The sequence below is a fragment of the Rattus norvegicus genome, chromosome 19 (genome assembly GCF_036323735.1).
Source record: "Rattus norvegicus strain BN/NHsdMcwi chromosome 19, GRCr8, whole genome shotgun sequence".
In the NCBI taxonomy this organism is placed as follows: Eukaryota; Metazoa; Chordata; class Mammalia; order Rodentia; family Muridae; genus Rattus; species Rattus norvegicus.
The window spans coordinates 61,857,511-61,873,289 of NC_086037.1; the positions used below are offsets into that span (position 1 = coordinate 61,857,511).

Below are 15,779 nucleotides of genomic sequence, written 5' to 3' on the forward strand. Positions count from 1 at the left end.
CTCAGCGGTCAGGAGCACCTGCTATTCTTCCAGGACCCAAGTTCAGTTCCCAGCCTCCCCATATAACAACCTGTAACTCAATCTCCAGAGGAATCCAATGCCTCTGGCCCCCAAAGGTACCCATACACACATGCTCTGACAGAAAACCATGAACACATTAAGTTTAACCACCTAAAACCATTCATGTCCTTAGGTACCACACACCCTGCCCATCCCTGGTAGAGGGATGTGCTGAAGTGCAGGCCCAGTGACAAGAGCAAAGGCTTTCTTCACTGGTATCTCACTGTGGTTCAGCACTCCGTGGTGAGGAGTGCTTGCTACTCGTGTAGAGGACCGGATTGGATTCCCGGACAATTACGGTTTCAGGGTATCCCATGCTCTCCTGACCTGTGAGCGCCTGCATTCATCACATCGGCTTGTTCACACCTCCCTGTGCATCTGTGTAATTCAAAAGGCCTTTAAAGGTTATTTAATAATATGCTTGCTGCCAAAGCCACTTTCTCATTCTATCCCAAATGTCATCAAAAATACATCAGAAATATACAGTATCATTTGATGACCTATATAGGTCCCATAAATAAGCCTTACTAGTTTGTAAGAAAATCCTGTGTTGGGGCTGGAGTGATGGCTCAGTGCTTACAAGGGCCACTGCTCTTATGGAAGACCTGAGTTCTATTCCCAGCACCCTCATGGCAGCTAACAAGCTGTAACACCAGTTTCAGAGGATCTGACAACCTTGTCTGGCCTCCGTGGGCACTGCATGTGTATGGCACACACTTGCAATACGAGCAAAACACCCATACACATAAAATAAAGATAAAATAAACCTCAAAAAAATGTAAAGAAAAATGTCTCTCAGGTTCAAAGTCTGCTTTGCTGGAAAAGCAAAACTAAAACTCTCCTGTGTGTTTCCAACCCTGCTGCTGAACTACGGATGCTGCCGGACAGATGCCGAGGTTGGCACGAAGGACCCAGCTCTGGTAAAGGCAGAGAGCTTGGATGTCACAATGTTTAAGGTAGGCTGGGCAGCACAGTGATCTGCTGTAAACGCTGGACCTGTGGCTGTAATAAGCAGGTTTCTCCTTCTCTTCCTAATTACGGTTTTCACAGAAACCCGACAACACATAATTAGTAAGCGACACCTTGTGCTATTTCTCTCTTCTCCTTCAGGGCCACTGTAGAAGCGCTTCTCAGGTCCACACTGAATAAATGGTCTGAGTTGTTTCAATAAACACTTCAAATAGTCCAGGATTTCCTCTTTGTCACCTACTGGCCTTTTCAGAACAAGCACTTCCTGTGTTTTCCCTAAATGATTTCTGTGACAGCAGACAAATAGGACCAAGGCATGTTCACCCTTTAAATAAAAAATGGCAGTTTAGAAATCACAGCACATGGGCTGGAGAGATGGCTCAGTGGTTAAGAGCACCAACTGCTCTTCCAGAGGTCCTGAGTTCAAATCCCAGCAACCACATGGTGGCTCACAACCATCTGTAATGGGATCCGATGCCCTCTTCTGGTGTGTCTGAAGACAGCTACAGTGTACTCATAAACATAAAATAAACATTTAAAAAAAAAAAAAAAGAAATCACAGCACACTACCCATGCCTACAGCACCTGGGCCCACATACATACATACATACATACATACGTACATACATACATACTCACACATACATACATACACACATACACACATACATACGTACGTACGTACGTACGTACATACATACATACACACACACACATACACACATACATCCTAATATGTGCGCAGGTTTGACTATGATCGTCTATGTACACATGTGTGGAGACCAGAGGTTGATGTTGGTGGTGTTTTCTTCCACCTCTCTCTGCCTTATTTTTTGAGTCAGGATCTCTCCTAACTTGGAGATTTCCAATTGGACCACACTGGCTGGCTAGCAAGCACCAGGGATCCTCCTGTCCATGCCTCCCTGGGGCCAATTACAGCCCACACTGCCGTGCCCGCTCTTACACAGTCGCTTGCATCAGAACTCAGCCCTCACACGAGTTAGCACTTACAAACAGCTGTGCCCCAGCTGCCCTGAGTGTGTACATCTTCTTTTAAACCCAAGATAAAAGGTGACTCCTGTCCTTTCACCTCCACATTAGCTAAGCCCAAATCAAAGTGACACTTTATGAAGTGGGAAATGTGACGCCCAAATACCCTAGGGAAACCAGACAAAGCACTGTGGACTGAGTTCCCTTCATTTTCGAGGACTTAGATGGGTACATGAGTTGGTGTCTGAGCACCTTTTACACAGAGAACAGCGCACAGGCACCAGCAGTGAACAGTGAGTAACGTTGGCCCAGCTTTCACTGCAGAGTGAGGACAAAACACACCATTTCCATATAACAGCACTGTAGACCACAGACACGCTGGAGGGACCCAAGAATCTGTCACTGGGAGATGCTCATGGGTGGGCCTGGCTAAATCAGCAGTGGTGAAACAAAACAAAAAGGCATGAGTGTGAGGAAGGGATCAGCCAGGAGGGATGGAGGGGTCAGCGAGGAGGGATGACAGAGGGAAGTAGGGACCAGTGAGGAGGGATGGGGGGGTCAGTGAGGAGGGATGGGGGGTCAGTGAGGAGGGATGGGGGGTCAGTGAGGAGGGATAGAGGGGTCAGCGAGGAGGGATGGGGGGTCAGTGAGGAGGGATGGGGGGTCAGTGAGGAGGGATGGGGGGGTCAGTGAGGAGGGATGGGGGGTCAGCGAGGAGGGATGGGGGGGTCAGCGAGGAGGGATGGGAGGGTCAGTGAGGAGGGATGGGAGGGTCAGTGAGGAGGGATGGGGGTCAGCGAGGAGGGATGGGGGTCAGCGAGGAGGGATGGGGGGTCAGTGAGGAGGGATGGAGGGGTCAGTGAGGAGGGATGAAGGGGTCAGTGAGGAGGGATGACAGAGGGAAGGAGGGACCAGTGAAGAGGGATGGGGGGGTCAGTGAGGAGGGATGGAGGGGTCAGTGAGGAGGGATGGAGGGGTCAGTGAGGAGGGATGGGGGGGTCAGTGAGGAGGGATGAGGGGGTCAGCGAGGAGGGATGGAGGGGTCAGCGAGGAGGGATGGAGGGGTCAGTGAGGAGGGATGGGGGTCAGCGAGGAGGGATGGGGGTCAGTGAGGAGGAATGGGGGGTCAGTGAGGAGGGATGGAGGGGTCAGTGAGGAGGGATGGGGGTGTCAGTGAGGAGGGATGACAGAGGGAAGGAGGGACCAGTGAAGAGGGATGGGGGGGTCAGTGAAGAGGGATGGAGGGGTCAGTGAGGAGGGATGGGGGGTCAGTGAGGAGGGATAGAGGGGTCAGTGAGGAGGGATGGGGGGCCAGTGAGGAGGGATGGGGGGGTCAGTGAGGAGGGATGGGGGTCAGTGAGGAGGGATGGAGGGGTCATAGGGAGGGATGGAGGGACCAGTGAGGAGTGATGGAGGGACCAGTGAGGAGTGATGGAGGGACCAGTGAGGAGGGATGGGGGGGTCAGTGAGGAGGGATAGAGGGGTCAGTGAGGAGGGATGGGGGGGTCAGTGAGGGATGGGGGGTCAGTGAGGAGGGATGGAGGGGTCAGTGAGGAGGGATGGAGGGGTCAGTGAGGAGGGATGGAGGGGTCAGTGAGGAGGGATGGGGGGGTCAGTGAGGAGGGATGAGGGGGTCAGCGAGGAGGGATGGAGGGGTCAGCGAGGAGGGATGGAGGGGTCAGTGAGGAGGGATGGAGGGGTCAGTGAGGAGGGATGGGGGTGTCAGTGAGGAGGGATGACAGAGGGAAGGAGGGACCAGTGAAGAGGGATGGGGGGGTCAGTGAAGAGGGATGGAGGGGTCAGTGAGGAGGGATGGGGGGTCAGTGAGGAGGGATAGAGGGGTCAGTGAGGAGGGATGGGGGGCCAGTGAGGAGGGATGGGGGGGTCAGTGAGGAGGGATGGGGGTCAGTGAGGAGGGATGGAGGGGTCATAGGGAGGGATGGAGGGACCAGTGAGGAGTGATGGAGGGACCAGTGAGGAGTGATGGAGGGACCAGTGAGGAGGGATGGGGGGGTCAGTGAGGAGGGATAGAGGGGTCAGTGAGGAGGGATGGGGGGGTCAGTGAGGGATGGGGGGTCAGTGAGGAGGGATGGAGGGGTCAGTGAGGAGGGATGGAGGGGTCAGTGAGGAGGGATGGAGGGGTCAGTGAAGAGGGATGGAGGGACCAGTGAGGAGGGATGGGGGGGTCAGTGAGGAGGGATGAGGGAGTCAGCGAGGAGGGATGGAGGGGTCAGCGAGGAGGGATGGAGGGGTCAGTGAGGAGGGATGGGGGTCAGCGAGGAGGGATGGGGGTCAGTGAGGAGGGATGGGGGGTCAGTGAGGAGGGATGGAGGGGTCAGTGAGGAGGGATGGGGGTGTCAGTGAGGAGGGATGACAGAGGGAAGGAGGGACAAGTGAAGAGGGATGGGGGGGTCAGTGAGGAGGGATGGGGGGTCAGTGAGGAGGGATAGAGGGGTCAGTGAGGAGGGATGGGGGGTCAGTGAGGAGGGATGGGGGGGTCAGTGAGGAGGGATGGGGTCAGTGAGGAGGAATGGAGGGGTCATAGGGAGGGATGGAGGGACCAGTGAGGAGTGATGGAGGGACCAGTGAGGAGGGATGGAGGGACTAGTGAGGAGGGATGGGGGGGTCAGTGAGGAGGGATGACAGAGGGAAGTAGGGACCAGTGAGGAGGGATGGGGGGGTCAGTGAGGAGGGATGGGGGGTCAGTGAGGAGGGATGGGGGTCAGTGAGGAGGGATAGAGGGGTCAGCGAGGAGGGATGGGGGGTCAGTGAGGAGGGATGGGGGGTCAGTGAGGAGGGATGGGGGGTCAGCGAGGAGGGATGGGGGGTCAGCGAGGAGGGATGGGAGGGTCAGTGAGGAGGGATGGGAGGGTCAGTGAGGAGGGATGGGGGTCAGCGAGGAGGGATGGGGGTCAGCGAGGAGGGATGGGGGGTCAGTGAGGAGGGATGGGGGGGTCAGTGAGGAGGGATGGGGGGGTCAGTGAGGAGGGATGACAGAGGGAAGGAGGGACCAGTGAAGAGGGATGGGGGGGTCAGTGAGGAGGGATGGAGGGGTCAGTGAGGAGGGATGGAGGGGTCAGTGAGGAGGGATGGGGGGTCAGTGAGGAGGGATGAGGGGGTCAGCGAGGAGGGATGGAGGGGTCAGCGAGGAGGGATGGAGGGGTCAATGAGGAGGGATGGGGGTCAGCGAGGAGGGATGGGGGTCAGTGAGGAGGGATGGGGGGTCAGTGAGGAGGGATGGAGGGGTTAGTGAGGAGGGATGGGGGTGTCAGTGAGGAGGGATGACAGAGGGAAGGAGGGACCAGTGAAGAGGGATGGGGGGGTCAGTGAAGAGGGATGGAGGGGTCAGTGAGGAGGGATGGGGGGTCAGTGAGGAGGGATAGAGGGGTCAGTGAGGAGGGATGGGGGGCCAGTGAGGAGGGATGGGGGGGTCAGTGAGGAGGGATGGGGGTCAGTGAGGAGGGATGGAGGGGTCATAGGGAGGGATGGAGGGACCAGTGAGGAGTGATGGAGGGACCAGTGAGGAGTGATGGAGGGACCAGTGAGGAGGGATGGGGGGGTCAGTGAGGAGGGATGGGGGGTCAGTGAGGAGGGATGGGGGGGTCAGTGAGGAGGGATGGGGGTCAGTGAGGAGGGATGGAGGGGTCATAGGGAGGGATGGAGGGACCAGTGAGGAGTGATGGAGGGACCAGTGAGGAGGGATGGAGGGACCAGTGAGGAGGGATGGGGGGGGTCAGTGAGGAGGGATAGAGGGGTCAGTGAGGAGGGATGGGGGGGGTCAGTGAGGAGGGATGGGGGGTCAGTGAGGAGGGATGGAGGGGTCAGTGAGGAGGGATGGAGGGGTCAGTGAGGAGGGATGGAGGGGTCAGTGAAGAGGGATGGGGGGTCAGTGAGGAGGGATGAGGGGGTCAGCGAGGAGGGATGGAGGGGTCAGCGAGGAGGGATGGAGGGGTCAGTGAGGAGGGATGGGGGTCAGCGAGGAGGGATGGGGGTCAGTGAGGAGGGATGGGGGGTCAGTGAGGAGGGATGGAGGGGTCAGTGAGGAGGGATGGGGGTGTCAGTGAGGAGGGATGACAGAGGGAAGGAGGGACCAGTGAAGAGGGATGGGGGGTCAGTGAGGAGGGATGGAGGGGTCAGTGAGGAGGGATGGGGGGTCAGTGAGGAGGGATAGAGGGGTCAGTGAGCAGGGATGGGGGGTCAGTCAGGAGGGATGGGGGGGTCAGTGAGGAGGGATGGGGTCAGTGAGGAGGGATGGAGGGGTCATAGGGAGGGATGGAGGGACCAGTGAGGAGTGATGGAGGGACCAGTGAGGAGGGATGGAGGGACTAGTGAGGAGGGATGGGGGGGTCAGTGAGGAGGGATAGAGGGGTCAGTGAGGAGGGATGGGGGGTCAGTGAGGAGGGATGGGGGGTCAGTGAGGAGGGATGGAGGGGTCAGTGAGGAGGGATGGAGGGGTCAGTGAGGAGAGATGGAGGGGTCAGTGAGGAGGGATGGAGGGACCAGTGAGGAGGGATGGGGGGTCAGTGAGGGATGGAGGGACCAGTGAGGAGGGATGGCGGGGTCAGTGAGGAGGGATGACAGAGGGATTGGGGGTCAGTGAGGAAGGATGATGACAGTGGACGAAGGAGATGAGACGATGTGGAAATAAGCAGAAAGCTGTGTACACATGCATGAAACTGTCAAAGAACTTAATAAAAATAGACAAAGAACTCTGATATAAATTTAAATATGTGAAGACTCTTTTCCAATAACTCCAAGTATTTATCGGTTCTGCCCACTCTCACCCTCCCACAAGAGTGACAGCAGACGTTTCCAGAGACTGGTAAGAAGTGGGGCAGAAGAAATTAAGGTTAGTTTCTGGCTCTGACGAGACGATGTCACTAAGACAGAAAGAGTAGATGGTTTCAGACGAGCTAAGTCCATGGAGTGGATATCAACAGAGATAAATAGAACTCAGGAAAAGCCTGAGCTGAGATGTCAGCTGCTGACGTGACAAGGGAACTTCTCAGGTGCTACAGCTGAGAATCAGGCTTAGGGTAGGGGTAAAGCAGCGGACCAGGCTGAGGGAGAGCAGTCAAGACCAAGTAAAACCAGGTTAAAGCATCAAGGTTGAAGAATGGAGCAAACGCTGGCGGGAGAAGCTGGGAACTTCAACATGCACTTGGCCATGACCTGTGACCTCAGCCGGCAGTGACCTCAGCCGGCTGGGACCTTGCAGGCTCAGAGTCCTCCTGAGGAACAGAAAACTGAGAGAGGCGAAAGCAAACACTTTCAAGTCTGCTGTGAGGCCTGGGATTACTGCAATTATGTGTTTGTGTTCTCAAGACTGGGAAGATGTAAGTCTTTTAAATGTTAATAGGAAGACGCCCCCACCTCCAAAGGGGGAAACAAAGAGAAGAGGATGCCCAGTAAAGCCTCCTCTCAGTGACTTCCTTCTGGTGGTGAAGGAATGGGAGGGAGTTCCTGTTTCTCTGATGCTTTCCTGGGCTTTTCCTGTACTGTCTATTAAATGTTGCCTTTATACACCAGGAAAAACGACATTAAGGGCTCAGCGGCTCTGAGGAGAGCAGCTGCTTTGCATCCTGCACGTTAAGTGTAGATGATTGGAGTCTTGCTGACGAATGCAGGCAAGACAAGCCAGTAGGTCAGAAGCAGTCTGTGGATGCTGCCGGCTACGTGGCTGCCAAGACCACAGGAAGAAACCAGCATGGGAGGAATGAGGAAAGCGCAGCACGGCTTGATTGTGGAGATGAGGAGGACCAGAGAGCACTGCAGAGTTCCCACCTGGAAAGGGACATCCAGAGTGACACAGCCTCCTAATAGAGATTAAAACAGCTAAACCAACTGAGGGCAGAGGCTAGACAGCTTGGTCTACCATCCTATCAATGAAACTACCAGGCAGTGTGGTACACACCCAGTATCCTCTGAGGTGCTGGAAACAGCAGGAAGTTGCAGCTTTAGCAAAATCTCCACAGAAGTGCACATATGCCATGTTTCCAGACTTGAAGCTCAGTTCTACTGTGAGCACAAGAGGTGTGAGGCCCGAGGGATGCTGCTTTAGTGACTCGATTCTGAAGGCAGTCTCTCACTGCTCACCTCTGAGGCACACAGAGCACATGGAAGGCACTTCTCCAATGGCGGACTCGCACCACTGCCAGAGCCCAGCTCTACCAGCAGCAACACCACCCTTAGCCTGTGTTCACCTTACTTCACTGTGGTCACCCTTCCCTGTGGTGTGGCGAGATGACTCATCTGGAATACAGTTATAATCATATGGTTTCACTCATGACACACTTCTGAGTCCAGGGATTAGAGGTATGGGCCACCACACCCAGCTAAAGGTAGGCTGGCCTTGAGCTCCTGGTCCTCCTGACTCTTGAGCGTGTCCTACCTGAGTGAGTCCTGAGCTACCACTAGCTTCTCTACACAGCACACTGAAAGACACGGGGCCCAAAGCTGAAACAGTCTGGGCTACAAAGCCTGTATTGAATTATAACCCCGGTGTGCATGAGTCCACACTGACAGCAGTAAATAAGTAAGGCAGGTCTATAACCCAGACTCTAAAAATTAACTAACTACATAGATCAAGGAGAACTTAAGTCACTACTCTTTAAATGTGCACAGTGACTTCCTGTCAAAGAACTATGGAAAGGAGGAAAGGAACATTTAACGACAGACTCTAGACTCACAGTGACCCGTGGCCAGTCTTTCCCCGTAAGCAGGCTACACACATGGCTTCTTACTATGTGTGCAGTTTTTGTTTTTGTGTTTGTTTTTGGCATTTAACCCCTGACCCACCAGACTACATTCATAAGTCTAGTATAAAGAAAAGATCTAATTTTAACTTTTCTGGGTGATTATGTAATTGTTCTAGTGTCATCTGTTAAAAATCCATTTGAAATCCTTGGGAAAGAACTGGTCTTCCAACAACCAGAAGCATGGCCAGAACACACGAGAAAACCACCGATGGTAAAGGTCTGTGGCGTTTGAGAAGAGGCAGAACAAGATGAGCCCTGTGTTTACCTGCCTTCCACACTGTCTGACAGGGAACTGAGGAGTAGAGCCCCGGGGGCTGGCTCGGTCAGCTAAGAGTACCACACAGGACTGTCACACCTATGGGCTGACCTGTCTCAGGGCGGCAGAGCCTATAGAACAAACGCTGAAAAGCAGCTAAGGTCCATGGAGTTCTTACGAGCCAAAACAGACACCACTCAACACTCGAGCGGAGAGAACCTAGGGTCGAGATTGATTAGGGTCCAGACAACCCTAAAACCATCCACAAGGTCCCTCCTCTGCAGATGACTTCAATCAGTAAATTAACTTTCCTTGGGGGCTGGGGAGGATGTGTGGCTAAAACCCAAGTGTTCAGTGCCAAATGAAAACTCTTAGAAACCTTTTCAAGTGACAGGCTAATTCTAAAACATCTGAGGAATTAAAAAGGTTCTAGAATAGCCAAAACTGTGGTTGATCTGGGTATAGTGGTGCATGCCTCTAATCCCAGCACTCGGGAGGCAGAGACGGGCAGATCTGTGAGTTCAAGGCCAGCCAGGGCTACAGTGTAAGACCCTATCTCCAAAACAAAAGGACACAGTTGAGGGTATCTATGGGTTTGAGACAACACAAGGCAACAGTGTCCATGGCTGGGTGATACTAGGACAGACATGAAGCCAAGGAGATAGCATAGCGCAGAAGCATAAGGTACTTGCCTCATTAGCCTGACAAACTGAGTTTGGTGCCCTAAAACCCTGTAAGGAGCTGAGTCTGTAACCCTGTATTACTAGGGCAAATTAGGAGGCAGAGACAAAATGGGCAGAAGCTCTTTCACCCAGCACAATGGCAGCAATCAGAGATCCTGCCTCAAAACAAGGTGGGAGGGACAGACCAAATCCTTAAGTTGTCATCTGCCTACACACACACACACACACACACACACACACACACACACACACACTCCATGGCATTTGACATTTGTATCCACATACATGCATACACACACACACACACACACACACACACACACACACACACACACACACACACCCTATGGGTCTCAACCCCTTTTGGGGGTAGAATATCAGATATCCTGCATATCAGATACTAATATTACAATTCCTAACAGTAGCAAAATTAGTTATGAATAGCAACAAAAATAATTTTATAGTGGGGGAGGGGGTCACCACAGCATGCAGAAGTGGTGAAACCAGTGCTCTCCATGCTGCGATTATAGACATGCAGTACCGGGGATTGAACTCAGGGCACTCTGGCAACCGAGCTCCAGTCTACATCCCCAACCTTTTAAAAAGCTGAAAAAAAAAAAAAGAAATGATTTTTAAAAAGAGAGACATTAAATTTAAGAATGAGTGAGTAGGCTGCAGAGCCAGGAACACCTACCTACTCTTGTAGAGTCAGGCGATTTCTGAAGATATTTTGGAGGTTGAAGAGGCAAGACAGTCTCTTCAAAAAATGGTATCAAGACAAGTGTTTATCAGCAAAACAATGAACTTCAAAAAAAAAAAATCACACCTCATACCACACATGGACCTTAACTTCATCCACCAGAGACCTACATATAAAAGCAAAACCATGTGATCTAGGCAAAAACCGTATGATTCTAGTTTTTAAAAAAGCACAGGAAAATCTTTTCTTTGTGACTACAGGGAACACACTAGATCCTTAGGATTGTTTTAAAAAAAAAAAGACAAAACATAAAGGAAAAGAGATAAACATGACCTTAACAAACTGCAGGGTTCTCTTTGAAATAGAGGGCTGGAGAGATGGCTCAGTGGTTAAGAGCACCGGCTACTCTTCTGGAGGATCTGGGTTCAAGTCCCAGCAACCACATGGTGGCTTTCAACTGTCTGTGATTCTAGTTCCAGGGGATCTGACACTGTCACAAAGACATATATGCATGCGAAATAGCAATACACAAAAAATAAAATAAAATTTAAAATGTTTAAGAAGGAAAGGAGGGAAGGGGAGAGGCAGGGAGGGAGAAAGAGAAAGAATAAAAAGACAGGTGTGGTAGTACACGCCTTTAATCCCAGGACTAGGGAGGTAGAGGCAGGTGAATCTCTCTGAGTTCCTGGCCAGCCAGGGCTACATCCTAAGACCCCATCCAAAAAGAAAAGGCTCACAATACTACAGAATGAAAGAAAATAGCACACTAGTCAGACTTACGTGCCATATCATTTTAAAAAAATCAGGCAACTCAATTTTCTCAATATAAAGGAAAAACTGTATAAATGGCCAAAGTTTACATGAAAAAACTTAACATTATTACCCATCAGACAAACACACTCTTAAAACCCAAAGGCGACATTACCACATCCTCATGAGCATTAAAGCAGTGCTGGTGAGATCTACACAGCGCACGATGGAAAGGAGCCCAGCCCGTTTCCACAGACTCCACACAACCTGGTCCTAAGCATTCATCCAAGATAAATAAAAGGGCATCCACACAACTGCTGTAAGCCAATGTGCAGCCAAACGTGTACCAGTAGGAATAAGCTGCAGAGTTCACACAAGGCACTAAATAGGAACCTCAGAGCCACTGACACAGAAGAAAGCAGGCTCCAGCCCCACAACAGAGGACGGACCAGAGGACATTTACAGCGCATTCCAGAGCAGCGAAGCCCCTCGATAGAGATCAAAAGGTAGTGGTGAGCTCCTGGCCAGGCCCGCTGTGAGGAACACTGCAAACCTGACAGGGACACCAATGGAGGGACACTGTACACTGACTATAACATGGTGACATGGGTACTGGTCAAACGCAGTCAATTGTACACTTAGACTTATACATTTATTGTTTATGGAAGTACTGATACTAATTTTAAAAGTTTACCTTTTGGTTCTAGAATTTGAGATGTTACCCTTACTGTATGAGATCTTTTAAAAATGAAAAACAGAACCAAATGCGTAAGATGACTCAAATTCGTAATAGTCTAGAATCAAATGTTAATATGCAAATAACACGTAACACAGAATAACAAGATCACATTCGTGTGAGTCAAGTGCACACTCAGGCATGGATCTCACAGCACAGCTCTTGGGATTTGGTTCTTCCCTTCTATCCTGTGGGCTCTGGGGTCAGACCCGGGTCTTCAGGCAGCATGCACTGCCTCCTGAGCCACCCTGCCAGCCCAACAAAGAAGATTTATTTGAAAACAAGGACTGAACTCCTGACCCTTAATTCACTAAGTAGACAGGGCATATGAAAAGATGGACTTAATGTTACACCTGAAGGCCCTTCGTGACAAGACGGAGCTGTTACTCTCTGAAGTCTCTCGCTCCTTTTCTGCCCTTGTCTGCAACTTACTGTATATAGCATGGAGATGTCCTGTACTAAGCCAACACAGTCGGCTCCTTTTTTTTTTTTTTTTCTTTTCTTTTTTTCAGAGCTGGGGACCGAACCCAGGGCCTTGCGCTTGCTAGGCAAGTGCTCTACCACTGAGCTAAATCCCCAACCCCCAATCGGCTCCTTTTAAAATAAGACTTTACAGTTCTACTTTAAAAACCCTGAAGCCAGACTTCACTTACATCGCCTGACTCACTTTCCAGTTAGTACACCATGTGCAAGAACACCTAATTCTTTGTCTCTCTGTGTATCCCTGGCTGTCTTGGAACTCGCTCTGTAGACCAGGCTGGCCTGGACACCAGAGATCCACCTGCCTCTGCCGTCTGAGTGCATGTGAACTGCTTACCCAAAGTGTGTTGTCAACAGTGAAATGTGTCTGCCAAGGCTGCAGTCATTCCTTATTATCATCCCTTGGTCCTAATCTTACTCACCATTGCTAAGTGTGATGTATTACGGTTTAGAGCATCATGAGGCAAACAGAAGCACAAAATTTTTAAAAAATCACCAATGCTTCATAGAACTGTAAAAACGAACCAAATATTCAGAATCTACAGAAGCATTACCTTGATTTGCAGCAGTCCCCACGTAGGCTCATTTTCTACTTTCTGTTCCTCCAAGACTTAAGTAAACCCATAAAATCTGGCCATCCGAAAGCTGCAGCTAGTTAATACAGACTTCCGTAAAGGTGACTATCAAGGGGCAACCTCGAATGGATGCCACGTGACCACTGTCCCAGCGTCCTTCACTAGGACAAGTGAGGACATGCACTGCAGCTTCTGCACAGAACCCCACAGACTCTCCACCTCAGCAGTCATAAAGCACATGGAACCACACACGTCAAGCCTCAAGCAGCTCACACTTGTTACTCATGTTCTGCCACTGTCCCTTTGCACCAACACGTCTCCTTAGACTTGTACCTAAGTTTCACTTCTGCCTTACGCTCACTCTTCTGAATCCTTACATTTTTGTGACATTCCTTAAGCAAGTTAATCAAGACGTTGCATTCTTCAGTGTGCAAGTGTGGAGACAAGTCAGGATGCATCGTTTGGAGGACGAGTAGGTGCAGACCTGTAGACACAAGAGTGCATTGAGTACACAAGAACACAGTTGTAATTTCAAGAGACAGCAATGGCCTTTATCAGAGGAAAGGGCTGGGTGTGACCGGCCAGGATGGAATCAAGCAGCACTTTCCCTGGATCTAGAGAGGGATAGCAGTCAGGCTGCAGGGGCTGGACTTGAAGGACTTTTCACAGACTCCTGAGGTTGGTTACTACTCATTTTATTCAGGTAAAAGTTTACCAATTATGAGAGCTGGCTCATTACTTCTTTTAAATTGTATATTCCTCTAAGAGAGGTATAAAGGGCAATAAGTCAGTGTCACATTAGTGAGACTTAATACAGACTGGCTTGCTTATCTAGCTGAGACACTTAGCTAATAAAAACAATTTTCAAATTTAACAGATCTGTGCACAAAAGTAATTATTGTACTGAAAACAGAAATCCAAGCTCCCAGAATTAGTTTAATGGGTCAACTACAAAACAGAAAATTAGTGACCAAGGTTAAGAAAATAATTATTTTAAAGTGTCTGTTATAGTGTTACTCTGCTATTTTTTAATCTACACTTTCTAATTCAGAAACATGACCAAAAGAACCACTTAATTGTTTTAATCTTAAAAGCTCCCAAAAAAAGAAAACATAAGAACTACCTCAGACCTATTAAGGAAGCTACTGTTGCCAGGTATAGTGGTGTACGCCTTTATCCCAACACTTGGAGGCAGAGGCAGGTGGATCTCTGAATTTGCAACTACCCTGGTCTACAGGGCAAATTCCAGGAAAGCCAGGGCTACACACAGAAACCCTGACTTTCTCAAACAATCCAAACAAACAAAAAGAAAGCTGAGATGGGTGGAGAGAGAGGAGGATGCTGAGAGATGACTCAGTAGTAAGAAGCGCTTGCTATGGAGTTCCCGTCCCAGCACCCATCTCTCTCTCTCTCTCTCTCTCTCTCTCTCTCTCTCTCTCTCTCTCTCTCACACACACACACACACACACACACACACACACACACACACACACACACACACACACACACGTGTCTTGTCTCGTCTTTTTTTTTCCTTTTCTTTTTTGAGACAGGGTTTCTCTGTTCTCTGTGTATTCTCTGTGTAATCAGCCCTGTCTGTTCTGGACCTGATTTGTAGACCAGGCTGTCTTCTACCTCGCTGAGACCACTTGCCTCTGCCTCCTGAATGCTGGGATTAAAGAAAGGAGTGTGCTAGGCTAATAGTCTTTTCAAAGTAAAAGACAATACTGGAGAGACTGCAAGAAACTGGGAGACTGGAGCCCTTGTGCACTAGGTGGTAAGGCCATATGGTGAGTGATGTAGCCATTCAAACTACCCCACAGGGGCCCAAGTCTGCAAACTCAGCACTCAGGAGGCAGAGGCAGGAGATCGAGCTTAAGGCCAATCTGACACAGTTCCCAACAAATCTGATGACAGTCTAGATCACATATCAAGACTGTCTCAAACTAGGAAAGATAAGAACCAGCAGTTCACTGACTGCTCTTGCAGAGGACCTGGGTTCAGTTCCCAGAACCCATGGCAGCTCACAAGCACATAACACTAGTTCCAGGGCTTCCAATGCCAGCATCTACCCTCTGCAAGCATTACACAAACCTTACACAGGGAAAGCCCTCATGCATAGAAAAGAAATGTTTTTTTAAAGGGAAAAATAAAAATAGAAACACCCCTCAAAGAAGTGCAGGCAGGGTCTTGAGATACCAAGACACCCACATGCACAGCTGATTACTCCCAACAGCAAAACAAACACCAAATGTCCACCCAGACCAACAGGCAAGCTCTCCCTCGGCCACAATACTGGACTAGCATTGAGCCTTATGAGGAAAGTCACCACATGCTGCAACATGGATGAGGTTGGGGATATAATGCTGAAGAAAATATTCTCAAGACAAAGCCCACAGTGGCAACAGCACTGCCTGAAATACTTGGTCCACATGCAAACATAAAGCGGGGGCTGCTAGGCTGAGGGCACGGGAGCTGTGGAAGGGACAGGTCCTTCTCAGACACACGCAAAGGTGCCACCAAAGATGGTGTGGCCGCTATACATTAACCTGTTCAGCACCAGCCTGGAAATGGGTAAGATAGCACGTTCTACGTTAAGCGTATTTTACTACAGGGAAGGGAGGGAAATAAAAAAACAAAAGCATGACATTGGGCAAAGAGTTCTTAGGTAAATCAAAGGATCATCCGTAAAATTTTTATTATCTCGCCAAAATTAAAACCTTTTGCACTTTAGAGAACACGGTTAAGAAAATGAAGTCCCAGGCTGGCGAGATGGCTCGGCTGATAAAGGCATTGCTGCTAAGCCTGGTGGCCCAAGTTTC

The 15,779-nt window shown here is 50.3% G+C and overlaps 1 protein-coding gene across 5 annotated transcripts in view; it reads right to left on the minus strand.

Annotated features, from left to right (window-relative positions):
• Window positions 1-15,779, minus strand: part of Cmc2 (C-x(9)-C motif containing 2) — a 28,643-nt gene that overhangs the window by 5,385 nt on the left and 7,479 nt on the right. For 4 of the 5 annotated variants that reach the window (NM_001402209.1, NM_001402210.1, NM_001402212.1 and 1 more), the window contains exon 2: window positions 13,335-13,441. The exons of the other annotated variant lie outside the window; for it this stretch is intronic. In NM_001402209.1, coding sequence (NP_001389138.1) covers window positions 13,335-13,415 — 81 coding nt within the window. In that variant the 5' untranslated portion in view covers window positions 13,416-13,441. The remainder of the gene's footprint in view (window positions 1-13,334; window positions 13,442-15,779) is intronic. 5 annotated transcript variants of the gene reach the window in all.